The sequence below is a fragment of the Ovis aries genome, chromosome 2, assembly GCF_016772045.2.
Source record: "Ovis aries strain OAR_USU_Benz2616 breed Rambouillet chromosome 2, ARS-UI_Ramb_v3.0, whole genome shotgun sequence".
Classification (NCBI taxonomy): Eukaryota; Metazoa; Chordata; class Mammalia; order Artiodactyla; family Bovidae; genus Ovis; species Ovis aries.
In genome coordinates this window covers 68,568,455-68,584,124 of record NC_056055.1, presented here as the reverse complement: position 1 = coordinate 68,584,124, position 15,670 = coordinate 68,568,455, and the positions used below count along the sequence as shown (strand labels likewise).

The 15,670-nt window shown below is 41.6% G+C and overlaps 1 protein-coding gene across 7 annotated transcripts in view; it reads right to left on the bottom strand.

Annotated features, from left to right (window-relative positions):
• Window positions 1-15,670, bottom strand: part of DOCK8 (dedicator of cytokinesis 8) — a 266,032-nt gene that overhangs the window by 224,858 nt on the left and 25,504 nt on the right. For 4 of the 7 annotated variants that reach the window (XM_042243383.2, XM_060410912.1, XM_027964518.3 and 1 more), the window contains exon 1: window positions 11,694-11,855. The exons of 2 other annotated variants lie outside the window; for them this stretch is intronic. Coding sequence is in view for 1 of the 5 variants with exons in the window: in XM_027964518.3 (XP_027820319.1) it covers window positions 11,694-11,746 (53 nt within the window). In the remaining 4 variants the exon portion in view is untranslated. Of the gene's footprint in view, window positions 1-10,687; window positions 11,182-11,693; window positions 11,856-15,670 lie in introns of those variants that run through there. One more of the 7 variants, XM_042243384.2, reaches the window with a different exon arrangement.

Below are 15,670 nucleotides of genomic sequence, written 5' to 3'. Positions count from 1 at the left end.
TCTCCTAGCCTAAGGGAAAGAGGATGGTCATTCTGGTGTAAATTACTGCAGGAGGACTAGCACTCCTTGGGCAACTCTCATTTGCCTGCCTAACAACCAGGGCCTCAGGGTGGTAACTTCTTGGTGAGACTCCAGCTTCTCCTGAGTGTTCAGAGTACACAGCACAGAACTGAGTCTGCTGTGTCCTGAGAATGGCCCCTGTGAAACAACAAGGCAAGGGAGAAACTTGGAGAAAAGCCTTTCTACTCCATGGACATTCTTCTCAGTTTGTCTAAGCTGAGGTATGGGACAACAGAGGAACTACATCTCCCTGATCAAATGGGAGAATCCAGCCCAACCATTCTGTTTTACCAAGGCCCAACTGGGTTGGGAAGATCCCCTGGAGAAGGGAAAGGCTACCCATTCCAGTATTCTGGCCTGGAAAATTCCATGGACCGTGTGTATACTCCATGGGGTCCCAAACAGTCAGAGATGACTGAGCCACTTTCACTCACAAGTAGCCCCATAAAGATTTCTGAGGAAATATCATACCCTCTTGCTAATCTTCATACCTTCCCTAATCAACTGTCCAGGCAATGAGAAGATTTCTTTATTCTGTGCTTTTAAAACCATGTAATTAAAAATAAATATGTTATCAACTCCATTGTTTATTTGAGGTCAAATGCAAATCATAGGTACATTCATCTGATAGAGAAAAAAAGGTTTCTGAAAAATTTCCTGGTCATTGCAGGAAATGAGTAATGTGACTATAATGTAGGGGTGACTGAAAAACATTACCAGAATGTATACATCTAAATAACTATTGTTCTTTATAAATTACACAAAAAGTGCCATGTGATTTATTTAGATAGAGCTGTTTTCCTGAAATCACTTTTGGAAGTCCTCCTTGCAATAGCTTTCAGAGCCACTTGAAGAGTAATCTAAAAACACGGCTCCATTTAACTCAATCGAAAATTACTTAATTTAACAGACTTGCTTAAATGCTAATGATTGTGGCTCATTCCAGAAACCACATAATATATTGTTCATTGATATGTACAAACAAACACAAACACACACACACAAAACATACAACTTGGTGATAATCCCGGCCTCTGAACGAGAAGGGAGAACAGAATTGGAGAATAGAATAACGGAGGACTTCAAATTTATCTGTAATGTTCTACTTTTTCATTTAAAAATATCTAAAACAAAAAGAACCAAATGTTAACGTTTCTTAACTCTGGTCAGTGGGCTCTTAGGTACTTTCTATGTTATCATCTATATTGTCTTTATTTTTTAAACATTTTAAACAAGAAACAAATAGATTCTATGTCAAAGGGAAAAGATTTTATACCACTGAGTTTATTTTTAAAAATAAATATACTCCATTCTCTGAGCAGAATCCTAAAAGGATTTTCAAAAATGTTTGGGAGAATGCTAGTATCGTTAGATGGAGAAGGCAATGGCACCCCACTCCAGTACTCTTGCCTGGAAAATGCCATGGACGGAGGAGCCTGGTGGGCTGCAGTCCATGGGGTCACTGAGTCGGACACGACTGAGCGACTTCACTTTCACTTTTCACTTTCATGCATTGGAGAAGGAAATAGCAACCCACACTCCAGTACTCTTCCCTGGAGAATCCCAGGGACGGAGGAGCCTGGTAGGCTGCCGTCTATGGGGTCGCACAGAGTCGGACACAACTGAAGCGACTTAGCAGCAGCAGCAGCAGTATTGTCAGAATAAGTGGCACATCCCTAAAGAGGACCACTTTGAAGGCACAACACCCAGATGAAGGGTTAGGAGGCAAGGGACAGCTCCATCTTTTTCTGATCCATATTGTGAGTTAATATTTTATTCTTTGCCAGCAATATCATGACTTGCTTGCCTTTGTATTACCAAGGCCCAGCACAGCACTTGGAACATAGTGACCCTCAATAGCTGGAGTGAGTAAATGAATGAATGAATAAACTATCAAACTAACCAACCTAGGATTTACAAGCCTACTAATTTATCTGTGCATCAGAAAGTCAAGAGATAGGAGGAAGAAGGGGGTGGATTATTTACAGTTTTGCATTTCTCAATCTAGTTCCCCTTTAGCCTCAGTTCAGTTCAGTTCAGTTGTTGAGTTGTGTCCGACTCTTTGCAACCCCATGAATCGCAGCACGCCAGGCCTCCCTGTCCATCACCATCTCCTGGAGTTCACTCAGACTCACGTCCATCGAATCTGTGATGCCATCCAGCCATCTCATCCTCTGTCGTCCCCTTCTCCTCCTGCCCCCAATCCCTCCCACCATCAGAGTCTTTTCCAATGAGTCAACTCTTCGCATGAGGTGGCCAAAGTACTGGAGTTTCAGCTTTAGCATCATTCCTTCCAAAGAAATTCCAGGGCTGATCTCCTTCACAATGGACTGGTTGGATCTCCTTGCAGTCCAAGGGACTCTCAAGAGTCTTCTCCAACACCACAGTTCAAATGCATCAATTCTTCAGCGCTCAGCCTTCTTCACAGTCCAACTCTCACATCCATACATGACTATCGGAAAAACGATAGCCTTGACTAGATGGACCTTTGTTGGCAAAGTAATGTCTCTGCTTTTGAATATGCTGTCTAGGTTGGTCATAACTTTTCTTCCAAGGAGTAAGTGTCTTTTAATTTCATGGGTGTAGTCACCATCTCCAGTGATTTTGGAGCCCCCCAAAATAAAGTCTGACACTGTTTCCACTGTTTCCCCATCTATTTCCCATGAAGTGATGGGACCAGATGCCATGATCTTTGTTTTCTGAATGTTGAGCTTTAAGCCAACTTTTTCACTCTCCTCTTTCACTTTCATCAAGAGGCTTTTAGCTCCTCTTCACTTTCTGCCATAAGTGTGGTGTCATCTGCATATCTGAGGTTATTGATATTTCTCCCAGCAATCTTGATTCCAGCTTGTGTTTCTTCCAGTCCAGTGTTTCTCATGATATACTCTGCACAGAAGTTAAATAAGCAGGGTGACAATACACAGTCTTGATGCACTCCTTTCCCTATTTGAAACCAGTCTGTTGTTCCAGGTCCAGTTCTAACTGTTGCTTCCTGACCTGCATACAGATTTTCAAGAGGCAGGTCAGGTGGTCTGGTATTCCCATCTCTTTCAGAATTTTCCACAGTTTATTGTGATCCACATAGTCAAAGGCTTTGGCATAGTCAATAAAGCAGCAATAGATGTTTTTCTGGAACTCTCTTGCTTTTTCAATGATCCAGCGGATGTTGGCCATTTGATCTCTGGTTCCTCTGCCTTTTCTAAAACCAGCTTGAACACCAGGAAGTTCACGGTTCATATACTGCTGAAGCCTGGCTTGGAGAATTTTGAGTGTTACTTTACGAGCATGTGAGATAAGTGCAATTGTGCGGTAGTTTGAGCATTCTTTGGCATTGCCTTTCCTTGGGATTGGAATGAAAACGGACCTTTTCCAGTCCTGTGGCCACTGCTGTGTTTTCCAGATTTGCTGGCATATTGAGTGCAGCACTTTCACAGCATCATCTGTCAGAATTTGAATTAGCTCCACTGGAATGCCATCACCTCCACTAGCTTTGTTCGTAGTGATGCTTTCTACGGCCCACTTGACTTCACATTCCAGGATGTCTGGCTCTAGATGAATGATCACACCATCGTTATTATCTGGGTCATGAAGATCTTTTTTGTATAGTTCTTCTGTGTATTCTTGCCACCTCTTCTTTGTATCTTCTGCTTCTGTTAGGTCCATACCATTTCTGTCCTTTATCGAGCCCATCTTTGCATGAAATGTTCCCTTGGTATCTTTAATTTTCTTGAAGAGATCTCTAGTCTTTCCCATTCTGTTCTTTTCCTCTGTCTTTGTATTGATCGCTGAAGAAGGCTTTATCTCTTCTTGCTATTCTTTGGAACTCTGCATTCAGATGCTCATATCTTTCCTTTTCTCTTTTACTTTTCACCTCTCTTCTTTTCACAGCTATTTGTAAGGCCTCCCCAGACAGCCATCTTGCTTTAGCCTAATCTTCTGCTATTTTTACATTTGGCTTCTCACAGGGAAGAACAATTAAAATTATCAGTTGTATAATGAGAATGATAGGAGAACTTCTGAAGCCTTCTGAGGTTTCTGAGCAGAGTGATACTAACATGTTGTATAAGCCCCAAATCCAATTCCAGAGGAAGAGGAAACTCCCAAAGCATGAAAGAAGTCCCTGTCTCTATATTGTGATCCAAGGGAAAACACATCCAGTGAGCTATGTCAGGGGCTTCCCTTGTGGCTCAGCTGGTAAAGAATCTGCTTGCAGTGTGGGAGACCTGGGTTTGATCCCTGGGTTGGGAAGATCCCCTGGAGAAGGGAAAGGTTACCCACTCCAATATATTTGTGAGGAACACAGATCTTGATTTTTTTATTTGCTACTTCCTTTAAAATTGCTAGTTTATGTAAAGGATGGGTAGATTGAATTAGATCGTTAAGCAAACTAAAAGTAAATGAAAGTGTGGCCAACTAGAGTCTCAAAAAGAAGCAAGAAAGAACTAAGTTGCTAGAACACTCTACCTTTACAATTAATCCACCTATTCTCTGTACAAAAAGAATCTCTCACAGAAAGTGAGAAAGACAGAGATTAAAACCATCGATAGTTATACATAAGGCAAAGGAAAAAGGAGAAATCCACAACTACTTTAATCCCTAAAGAATGACTTCAGAGGTCATACAGGGATCTAGGAGAGAAACTGAACAGGAAAAGATAAGACATATCAAGGAGAAAGGGTCAAGATTTCCAACAAAGATTTAAAGGAATGATAAAACCAGGCAGGGGTGTGAATGTGAGGAAATGAGAACTCGTAGGGCCAGTGGCAGGAATGTAAAGAGGTACAATTGAACTGGGAAACAACTCAGTCATGTGTATCAAAAGTCTGAAAAATATTTCTTTCCTTTGAGCAAGGAATCCCACTTCTAGAAATCTGAAGGAATTATTTGCACTAACACATAAAGATGTATGTATAAAGCTATTCATCAAGCTATGTACATTATTGTAAAAACTTGGAAACCATCTTAAAACCCAATCACAGAGAATTAATTCAATAAATCACTGCATGCCTAATCAACACAATTTTACACAGCCTATGTAAATTATAATGTAGCCCTCCATGGATGAACATGGAGAGTTGTTCATATTTAAATTTAAAAATACAGCATAAAACAGGACATGCAGTATGATCTTATTTTTGTAAAAATGGAAAGATGCATTGACACATCCAAATATTAACAAGCTGTAACTAAAACACATTTTTGCTTGTTGTACTTTCTTACTTTTAATGATGAACACAGATGAAAGAACAGAACAAAGATGGTAGAAATGGGAGACCTGGCTCCCTGAGCTCTCCCACTGGTTCTACCACTGCCATTTCTGCTTTTCTAATTCTGCCTTTGATCTGAACACAGTGGGACACGATATAATGATCGTATACTCTAGGCCAACTTTACCAATTTATTTGATTTCACTGCACCCTGTATACAGATGCCTTCCTATATATTTTTAGAGATATCATTCTGTTTTTATTCTATGTACCCCAAACAGCAAAGTGTACTACTATAGTGCAAACTCTAGAAGCACAGGAACCACGCATAACCACAGTATATAAACTCTTGTATTTTCCTGGAGCCTAGAGAACCTTTGTTGGAGAAGGCGATGGCACCCCACTCTAGTACTCTTGCCTGGAAAATCCCATGGACAGAAGCCTGGAAGGCTGCAGTCCATGGGGTCGCAAAGAGTTGGACACAACAGAGCGACTTCCCTTTCACTTTTCACTTTCATGCATTGGAGAAGGAAATGGCAGCCCACTCCAGTGTTCTTGCCTGGAGAATCCCAGGGACGGGAGAGTCTGGTGGGCTGCCATCTATGGGGTTACACAGAGTCGGACACGACTGAAGTGACTTAGCAGCAGCAGAGAACCTTTGTAGTTACTGACTGGTGACAAATTAGACTGAACATTTGTGGGAACAGGGATAGTATATTCCTGTTGCTTTAGCTATTTATTATTGACCAAAACAGCAATAAGCACCTGGTGTTCACCATTGAAAACAACTAAGCATTCTTTTATCTTAGCATTCTCCAGCAAGAACTCTGGGTATTGTTACATCCCTGCCTGTTAGGAGGAGGGAAGGTTGAGGTGTCTTTAACATCACCTCATTCCATCACTAGCTCTGTGTGGAAAGTAGAAATGGGAGACCTGGTTCTCTGAGCTCTCCCTCTCTTCCTAGGTAACCACAGAATGTAATTATATTTTCTTTTCCATGCTGAAGTAATCATTGGCTCTATACATACATGTGAATTGTCAGAGCTCAAAAATTCTAATTTGAAAAGTTCACCCTAGCAGAAGGTTCTTTCAATTGGACTAGATTCCTAAAGTTCACATGTGGCTTTGAAAAAAAAAAAAACAAAAACAATGATTCTGAATGTGAAAGACCAAAATTCTAAGTGTAATTGCCTGAAGCCTCTTCTCATGGTCTTTGGTCTAGAACACATCAGACAAACGCAGTAATTCCTGAAAGCATCCACACCCTGCTATGCCATCACTAGTAAAAGAATAACACTATTCCACTGCAAACATGCATTTAGACATTTGACTGCATGTATTTTAATGCTTGCATCATTTTTACGGACAAAATCAGCAAACACTTCTCAGGAACAATGCAGTATCTTCTTCTTGTTCTGGTCTTTATGCCAAAAGTTATTGAGATTGTTCTTTTTTCATGTAAGTATAGTAACAATATCATATTAGTTTTAGGTGTATAGCACAGTGATTCAGTTATATATATATATATATACACACACACACATATATATATTCCTTTTCAGATTTTTTTCCATTGTAGGTTATTACAAAATATTGAGTACAGTTCCTTGTACTATATGGTAGGTCTTTGTTGGTTATCTATTTTATATATAGTAGTGTATATGTGTTAATCCCAACCTCCTAATTTAGCTGTCCTCCCTTTCCCTTTAGATAATCATAAATTCGTTTTCCATGTCTGTGGGTTTGTTTCATACATAAATTCATTTGTATCTTTTTTTTTAGGATTGTTAGAATTATCTTTTATTAGGATTGTTCTTGAAAGCAATATGTCTTTTTGGATGCTTGGTTTTATCTTCCATAAAATCACTCTGTAATGATTCTTATCATACATTATATTTTGTTCCTTTTCTATAATCATGAAATAAATGTATACAAAGTCCAGATGATAATAGGCACATAGAAAGTAGTCCATAAATATTACTAATTTTATTATTATTTCAAAATAAAATTGAGATTACAGCATGGTAGATGGGGTTAAGGGAGAGGATTCTGCAGCAAAGCTGCCTGCATCTGAATCCTAGCTCTGCCCTTAGCTGTTTGTGACTTTGAACAGTCTTCATTACTCCTTTGTACCTAGTTTCTTCATTTCTAAAATGGAGACAGTAATTGTTCTTACCTCACAGGGGTGAATGAGTTATGACATGTAGAGACTACCATACAGTAACCATTATGTAAGCATAAGCCATTATTATTTATCCTTTTCAACTGAATGTCCAAAGGATCATTAATGTTTTTTCTGCATTCTGCACTTCTTTTCTCTTTACCCAAGGTCCTTTACTTTAATATTTGATCTAGTTCTGTATCTATTCTGTGTTTGAAAGAATCTAAGATTTTGTTTAATGAATTTTCAGAAGAGTAACAATAATTTTTATAATACATAAAAGCCCTAAATGCTAGTAAGAAAAAAAGGGTAGTTGATGAGACTTGGCACTCATACAAGGACTGTATCATGACACTGAATGCAGAAGTGCCCGAAATCCCCAATGCAAACATTATTATGAATTACCTAATTCAGATCTAGTCTTTCCTTTGTGCACAGGAAGACAGTGACAATTAAACTGAAATGAAGGCAAATATCTCACACTTATAAGAAACTGAATCTAAGCTCAGAAAAATTCAGTGGTGGATCTTTTCTCTTGTATCTCCCTTAACTGTGGGTTCTAGAGAAACGTTCGACTGTTGTAAGTCACGCAACCACATCATACAATTATACTTGGTGCTCAAAAGGAAACAAAAAATGGCCTACGATGATTTCTAACACATGGAAATTTAGGCTTCATAAGAATATGAGAGAGGGCTTCCCTGGTGGCTCAGTGGTAAAGAATCCTCCTGCCAATGCAGGAGACAGGAGTTCGATCCCTGTTCCAGGAAGATTCCATATGCCACGGAGCAACTAAGCCCATGAGCCACAATTATTGAGCCCGTGGTCTAGAGCCTGAGAGCCACAACTACTGAGCCTACGTGCCCCAGCTATTGAAGCCAAGGTGCCCTGAAGCCCCGAGCTCCAACACAACAAGGGAAGCCATCACAATGAGAAGCTGGAACACCACAGCCGAGGAGTAGCCCCTGCTCGCTGCCACAACTAGAGAAAAGTCTGTGCAGCAACGAAGACCCAGCACAGCGGAAAATAAATATTAATTAACTAATTTTGAAAAAAAATGAAAGAAATAGCCAGGGCAATCACGGAGGAACCGGCACTAGCGGACATTCCCAGGTTCCTCCTTTGCTTTGGCCCTGTCCCTAGACTGAGCAATGCTGCTTGCAGGAAGTTACGGAATTTGGAAACAGTGGGGATCATTCCTTTCCTACTGTGAGATAGTGTGCTCACTCTTTTTTGAGGCTGGTGTAGGCAGAATGAGCTCAGATTTGAATATTTCCTTGATAGGAAACATCAATTTTACCCCCACAAACATTTTTTAATGGCAGTTTGTATCATTCGGGGTAGAGAGGTGATAAAATACGAACCCATGCTCAATGTACTGATGACCATATTTCAACACTGCCTTACTTTTGTAAGTTGATCTATTTTAAAAAATAGTACATAGGCATGCAAGAGAAAATATTTTCTTTTTCAACTTCAAAATTGCAGAACATCACATTGTTAGTTTATTTACATATTAAACACTGACCAGAACAATTTGCAATGCGGCTACTGAATTGATGTCTTTTTAAAAATCAATTCCTTGTTTGCTTTTAAAGGAAATTCTTAGGAATTTCAAAATGGCACTTGACCAGTTAAGAATACTTTGGAGCACTTTGTAATGCTAGTTCTGCCTCTGCTGTCTGCATGGCCTTGAACAAATTACATGCCTTGTACAACGACATCGCCAAGCTTCACCTTCCTATTTTATACGAGACTTCAGGTGAGTCTCATAGGGTTTTTGTAAGAATCTAATGATATAATAATGATATAATATAATATATAATAAAATAATGATACAATCCATTAAGCACGAAACACAGTGTATGGGACATAGTAAATGAACAATAAGTGGTACATTTTAATATTATGTTAATAATACTACGTATGTCTGTATTAATCCACTGCATCGAACATTAATTTCTGCCAAGCTCTTTAGCCAACTCTCTACCCAATATACAAAATGCTTCCAAAGGGAAAACTGAACCCCCCTAAACAGGAATATCCAATCCTTATTCTTGCCTGAGTATTAGGGAGCCTTTGATATTTTATTTAACTTGAGTGGGGCTCTTCTTGCTCAGATCCATCACACATTCTGTTTCAGAAGGCGTGTCTGACATTCTCAGCACAGAGATGGGAGCCATTTGAGAGAACATCCACCCCAAGGCAACTCCAACCTGCCACTGGGATCATCACACCTAGCCCAAAGGGATCTCTGCACAGGAAGTTCTCCAGCTTCAGCTCTTCTTCCTAACTTTCTTTCTTAAGATCTTAAAGATGGTGGCAATGCAGATGATGACGACAATGATAAAACTGATAGTAATGTGGATGAGGACAGCAAACATTTATTTAACATTGATTCTGAGCCAGGCACTACAAGAACTTTGTATATATTATTTCACTTAATCCTTTCAACAATCACACAAGGTAGGTACTAGGAGTGTCCCCATTCCACAGACAAAAACTCAAAGTGTAGAGGCGTTAAATATTAATAGCATGTCCAGTCTGAAACAGAGCCAATCGGCAAGCAGATCTGATTCCAGCCAGGACCTTTACCGTGTAACCCTCAGACTACACCAATCCCTCTGCTGCTTTAGAGACTGCCTGTGCTCAGACGGTAAAGCGTCTGCCTACAATGTGGGAGACCCAGGTTTGATCCCTGGGTCGGGAAGATCCCCTGGAGAAGGAAATGGCAGCCCACTCCAGTAGTCCTGCCTGGAAAATCCCATGGACGGAGAAGCGTGGCAGGCTACAGTCCATGGGGTTGCAAAGAGTCGGACACGACTGAGCACTTCACTCTCCTTTGTAGTGATTGGCACAGGTACTACAGCTCTCCTTAGATTAACCGCACCTCTCTGACAGAAATCTTGCTGTCAGTTACACCACCTAACCTAAAATTCAAAGGGACAGAACAGCAGCAGCTATAGCAAGTGGTACATCCGTCAGGAACTTCAGTTTGATCCCCTTCAGCCCCTAAACGAATTGCCCCTCCCGCATGGCGACAGGCATGAAACCTAATGGAAAAAAACTGGCCACAAGGAAATATACTTTGTGACCTCTGACTACCATTAATACAGCATTAATACACAGTACACAATACTAATTAACTAGCTTAAAGATTAAGAAATAGTAAGGTAAAAGAAATGGTTTGCTCACAGCTGCCCAACAGGTGGAAATAAAATGCCTAATAAAGCTCAACATACCCTCCGTAAGTCCTTACCGCCTTATTATTCTGGGCTTCTAATTCCTGGTCATTCAAACCTCTTCAAAGTCTAGCAGCACAAATATGGACTGTGGAACCAGCCTTTCACAGAGGGCTATAAAATAATAAGCTGATCCTTCAGGATGAATTTCATATTATCTTTTAACTAGACAGTCTAGATTTCTCAGGGCATGACAAAAATGTCTTCAAACACTTGTCAGCAGTTTTCAGTGGAGGGGAAAAAAACTGCAGTTAAAGCACCTCTGGTGAGAACTTTGAGCAGTAAATATGCTTACATTTAGTTTGTGCAATTTTTATTATGAATTGGATGGTGGGTTAGATCTGTCCTTACTTCTTTACTGGAGCGCTAGAAATGTAAAAATGTCAGCCACAGGCCATTCCTTTCTTGTTTATTTAAATGGAGAATTTTTTAAAAATCACTTTTTCCACTTCATGGCTCCTTTGGACCAGAGAATAAAAATAGCGATGTTGGTAGGAGCCAAACTTCTTTTCTGGAAAAATAAAACAAGAGGGGAAAGAGCCCTCCTCAGAATAACCCAAGTCTTGAAGCAGCTGCCTGAGCAAAACTCGCCTCATTTTACTCACTTCTCTCGCCCCTTCTCAGGGCAGCCTCAAAAGGAGGAGCAGTTTACGAGAAACTCGGCGGCTGGCCCTGCACTGCTAACCCCGCGCCCTTCGCACTACCCGGACCGGCCACCTGTCAACCCCGAGGGCGGCACGGGCGAGGCGGGGTTGGGGAGGTGGCTCCGGGAAGAGACGCTGGTGACCGAGGACTACCAGGAGGACTGCGCTCAGCTTTCGGGCCACTGCGCTCAGCAGTGGCCCCACTACAGCCGCCTGGGGGCTCCGGGCCCCACCGGGTCTCGGGGGCGCCGCCAGCTGACTCCCAGGGACCCTGCGGGCGTCGTCCTCAACCCCACCCCCACATCTCGGAGCAGCCGGGGCGCCACGCTCCATCGCCCGCGGCTGTGCGGCAGCGAGTCCGCTGCGGGGCGCGTCTCACCTGTTGATCTTGAGCGCGAAGGCGCGGCGCTCTGCGCTTGGTAGCGTGGCCATGGCGCGCCGGCGGCTCGCAGGCCTCTAGGGTCGCAGGGTGCGCACAGCGGGGCCCCCGCGCTCCGCAGAGCCGCTGCAGCGCATGCCGCGCTGGACGCGAGCCTCATCTGTCAGTCGTGGCTGGAAACTTCCGTATTTCCACCTTCAACGCTGAAATCACCCCGGGGGAGGGCCAACCTCAGAGCTGCGGCGGCCAGCCGGGCCACACGGCACCCGGCCTGGCTTGCAGGGAGCGGCGCGCGAGAAGGGTGTGGGCCCACCGCGGAACTGCCCTCCGGATGCTTGCACCACCGGCGCGCTCTTCCCCGGGGCCCAGACCTCAGGCAGAAAGGAGCGCAGGCGGATGACCCGGTGACCACTGAGCGAGGCCGGAAACTCCATCTGCCCGAAGCTGTGAAGCTGCCAGGGCCTGTGGGCAAGAGCTGGGAACCCGCGCCTTCCGCCCCGCAAAATTAGCGAGGTCGGGAAACCAACCCTGGAATTCTTTGCGCTAGGCCTTATTAAGTATCTACACCATGCCCGGGGGAAAGCAACTTAAAAGAAAAAAAAGTTGGTAGAAACTTCGAGATACATACCAACTTTTGCAAACTATATATCCGTCATCCTTATTGGGGTGACTTAAATAAATGTAATAATCCATGCAAGGAATAAACAATTTTTTAAAAAACTGGAGGTAATTGCTTTTCTCTGGGGGAACCGTGCACAGCGCTTTCCTGTGGTTCAAGAGTATGCTGCAGCCCTGTTTATTTCTGCTGCATACTGAGAAGTGTACTAAGAAGTTCAACCCCAAACTCAAGAAAGAAGTCAGAAAGTCCCAGTGCTTACTGGAGTGGAAAAGTCCATGCTTACCGACTTGCCCTAAGGTTTACTCTACTAGAGCACTCCCTATATAATGCCTCTCTTTGCCAGCTGACGCTTAAAAAAATCCAAAAGTGAGCTATGTTTGGTTCAGAACTGCACTACTGTCCAGTGTGGCAGCCACTAGCCATATGTGGCTATGGACCATTTGCAACTGCGGTTATTCTGAATTGGGATGTGCTGAGTGTGTAAAATACACAGCGAATTTTGAAGACAGTGCAGAAAAAATGATGCAGACCATCCTGTCACGGATTTTTACATGGATCACATGATAAAATGATACTTAGCATATATTATTAGGTAAATATTATAAAATTTCATTTGTTTTTCCCTCTTTAGAATGTGGCTCTCATTAAAGAAAAGTTTAAATTGCACACGAAGCTCACATTATATCCCTATTTGATAGTGCTGGTCCAATAGTCCCTAGTTTGCCACCTAATATTAAAATGCCTGGGAACTGAATTCTATATCTTGCCTGCTGCTGCTGCTGCTAAGTCGCTTCAGTTGTGTCCGACTCTGTGCGACCCCATAGACGGCAGCCCACCAGGCTCCTCCATCCATGGGATTTTCCAGGCAAGAGTACTGGAGTGGGGTGCCATTGCCTTCTCCAATATCTTGCCTACCATCTTTCTTTGGTTTCAGCTTCTCAGGTAGTATAATAATTCTTCAGAGCTGTTATATCACTCTCCTATCCCCTTCAGACATCAATGCCTATAAGAACTGTATAAGACAAAGATAATAAATCTAACATTACATAGACTATGAAGTGATATCCAAAGGGAAAGAAGGTTTTTGAAATGTGGAGTTTCTGACTTTCAAAATTCTCCCAGGTATGTTTACCACACTGGAACTTATAAGCAAAGATTTACATAGAAAAATACTAAGAGAACAATTCAAGTACCTCTTCAGACTGGGAACAAATAAATTATTTGTATAAAATTGTTTTACTCTGGAATCTTCAGTCCACTGTGTACTAAATCAGCCTTTTGGATGGACTTCTCTGTTTCTGTGTGTTTGTGACATAGAGCAGAATATATTGATGTGCACACAAAGATAAAGTATAATAGAAATATCTCAGATTTTCAGAATTTGCAGTTAAGGAAACCTTTTGTGTGTGGAGAGGAAGAAATCTTAAAATCTCCCATCTTATGTCAGCTCATGCTACATTCAACTCATTGACCTTGGCGTTTGGTACATAATTGTGAAAGTAAGGTCAGCATGATTATCCTCCAGCTTATCAACTCCCTGGTTAGAAATGATTCCAAATTTAATAGCCTTCTAGTATTTCACCATGAATGTGTCATCCACTAAATTAGGCAAATGCCTATTTTTAAATTTTATCTCCTCTTGGGTACAGTCACAAATTGATGGCAAATTTGAAAAATACTGTAGTACCTTGCTTCCATTTCTCACTCTTCCTGACTTCCCTCTAGAGCTTCTCTCCTACTTGCTACTCTGTTGAAAACCAACCTACTCTGGAAGGCCTCCTTCTTTCCATACTGTATGGCCTCTCTTGACCTTCCTCTTTCTCTGCATCTTTGCATCATTTGGTTTTGTTTCTCACCTTTATAAAATTCCTCCCTTCTATGACAGACTTTATATCAATGATCTCAAATTCTCCTGTAGTTTTCCCCTTATCTTCTTCTTACCTCTTCAGAAAGCCAATGTCTTTCTTTACATTGCATCTTACGTATTTCTTACAACAAATAATTAAATAACACTTATCTTGTACCAGGGCCTATTTCAAACTCTTTACAAATATTAATTAACAGATAACAACCCTTAATTAATAACATTTTCTCACTTTGTGAATGGAGAAACCAAGGCTAAGAGAGGTTAAGTGACTGGAGCAAGATCGCAGACTATTACAGGGCATTTCCAGCCCTAAAGGGTTGCCTGTTTCCCAGATTTTTCCACTCAAATATCTCCAAATTCCATAGATACAAAACAGAAACTCTCCATATTCTCTGCTCAACTGTACAAATTTTCTATCCCTCCATAATCACTCATTTCTGTCGAAGGCACTATTTTCCACTTGCCATTTAAATGCCTTGGCGTCATTTAATGGAGGATAAAGCATGGATTCTGGGTTCTGGCTTCAGGTTTTCACTAACTATGTGATCCTGAGCAAGTCACACCCTGTTTGGATCATAGAGTTCTTGGTCATAGAATGACCCCATCTTCTCACCTCTTTATAATGTGTCAGCTCTAACTTACTCTTCTTTACCCTTCAGATCTAATCGGCTAACAAAGCCTGTCATTTACTCTGTATAAACATCACTGCTTTATTGTTCTCACTGCTTCCATTCTGACCCACCCTTATAACATCTGGATAACAAAAATAAGATTTTAAGTGGTTCCTTGCCTCTATCTTCTCCTTATTCCAATCCAACTGACTCTACTGCTATATTAATTTTATTAAAATACTTGTTTCATCATATTTCTTCCTTTCTCAATTAACTTTGGTGGCTTCCAATAGCCTCTATGAACAAGTGTGACCTTCTTCAACTGACTTATAGTGGTTTCTCCACTTTGTATAACTAATGCTATCCCTTGCCTCTGCTGTTTGTTCGCTAAATTGTGTTCAACTCTTTTGTGAGCCCATGGACTAGCCTGCCAGGCTCCTCTTCCATGGGACTTCCTAGGCAAGAATACTAAAGTAAGTTGCCATTTCCTTCTCCAGGGGATCTTCCCAACCCAGAGGTTAAACCCAACTCTACCACTTGGCAGGAAGATTCTTTACAGTCGAGCTACTGTTACCTCTGTTGAAGCAAGGAAGACCTTCAACTACAGAAATCAGTGTTCTTACTGCCTGGGACCCCCTTTACTTATGTCATTCTTCTTGCTATCTTCACCAAACATCACATGCAGTCTCTCTGGATTCTTTAAAGTTTGAGTTAAGTTGTCTGTGTCCACCTCTGCCTAAAGGAGTATCTCATTCAGTCTGACAGCACCCTTTGTTTAGTTGAATACATCATTACCAGTAAATACCAGGTCATTACCAGGTCGTTCCACAGCGTAGTGGAATGCAAACCGCAGGTCTATACAGAAAGGGTGACATTTGTA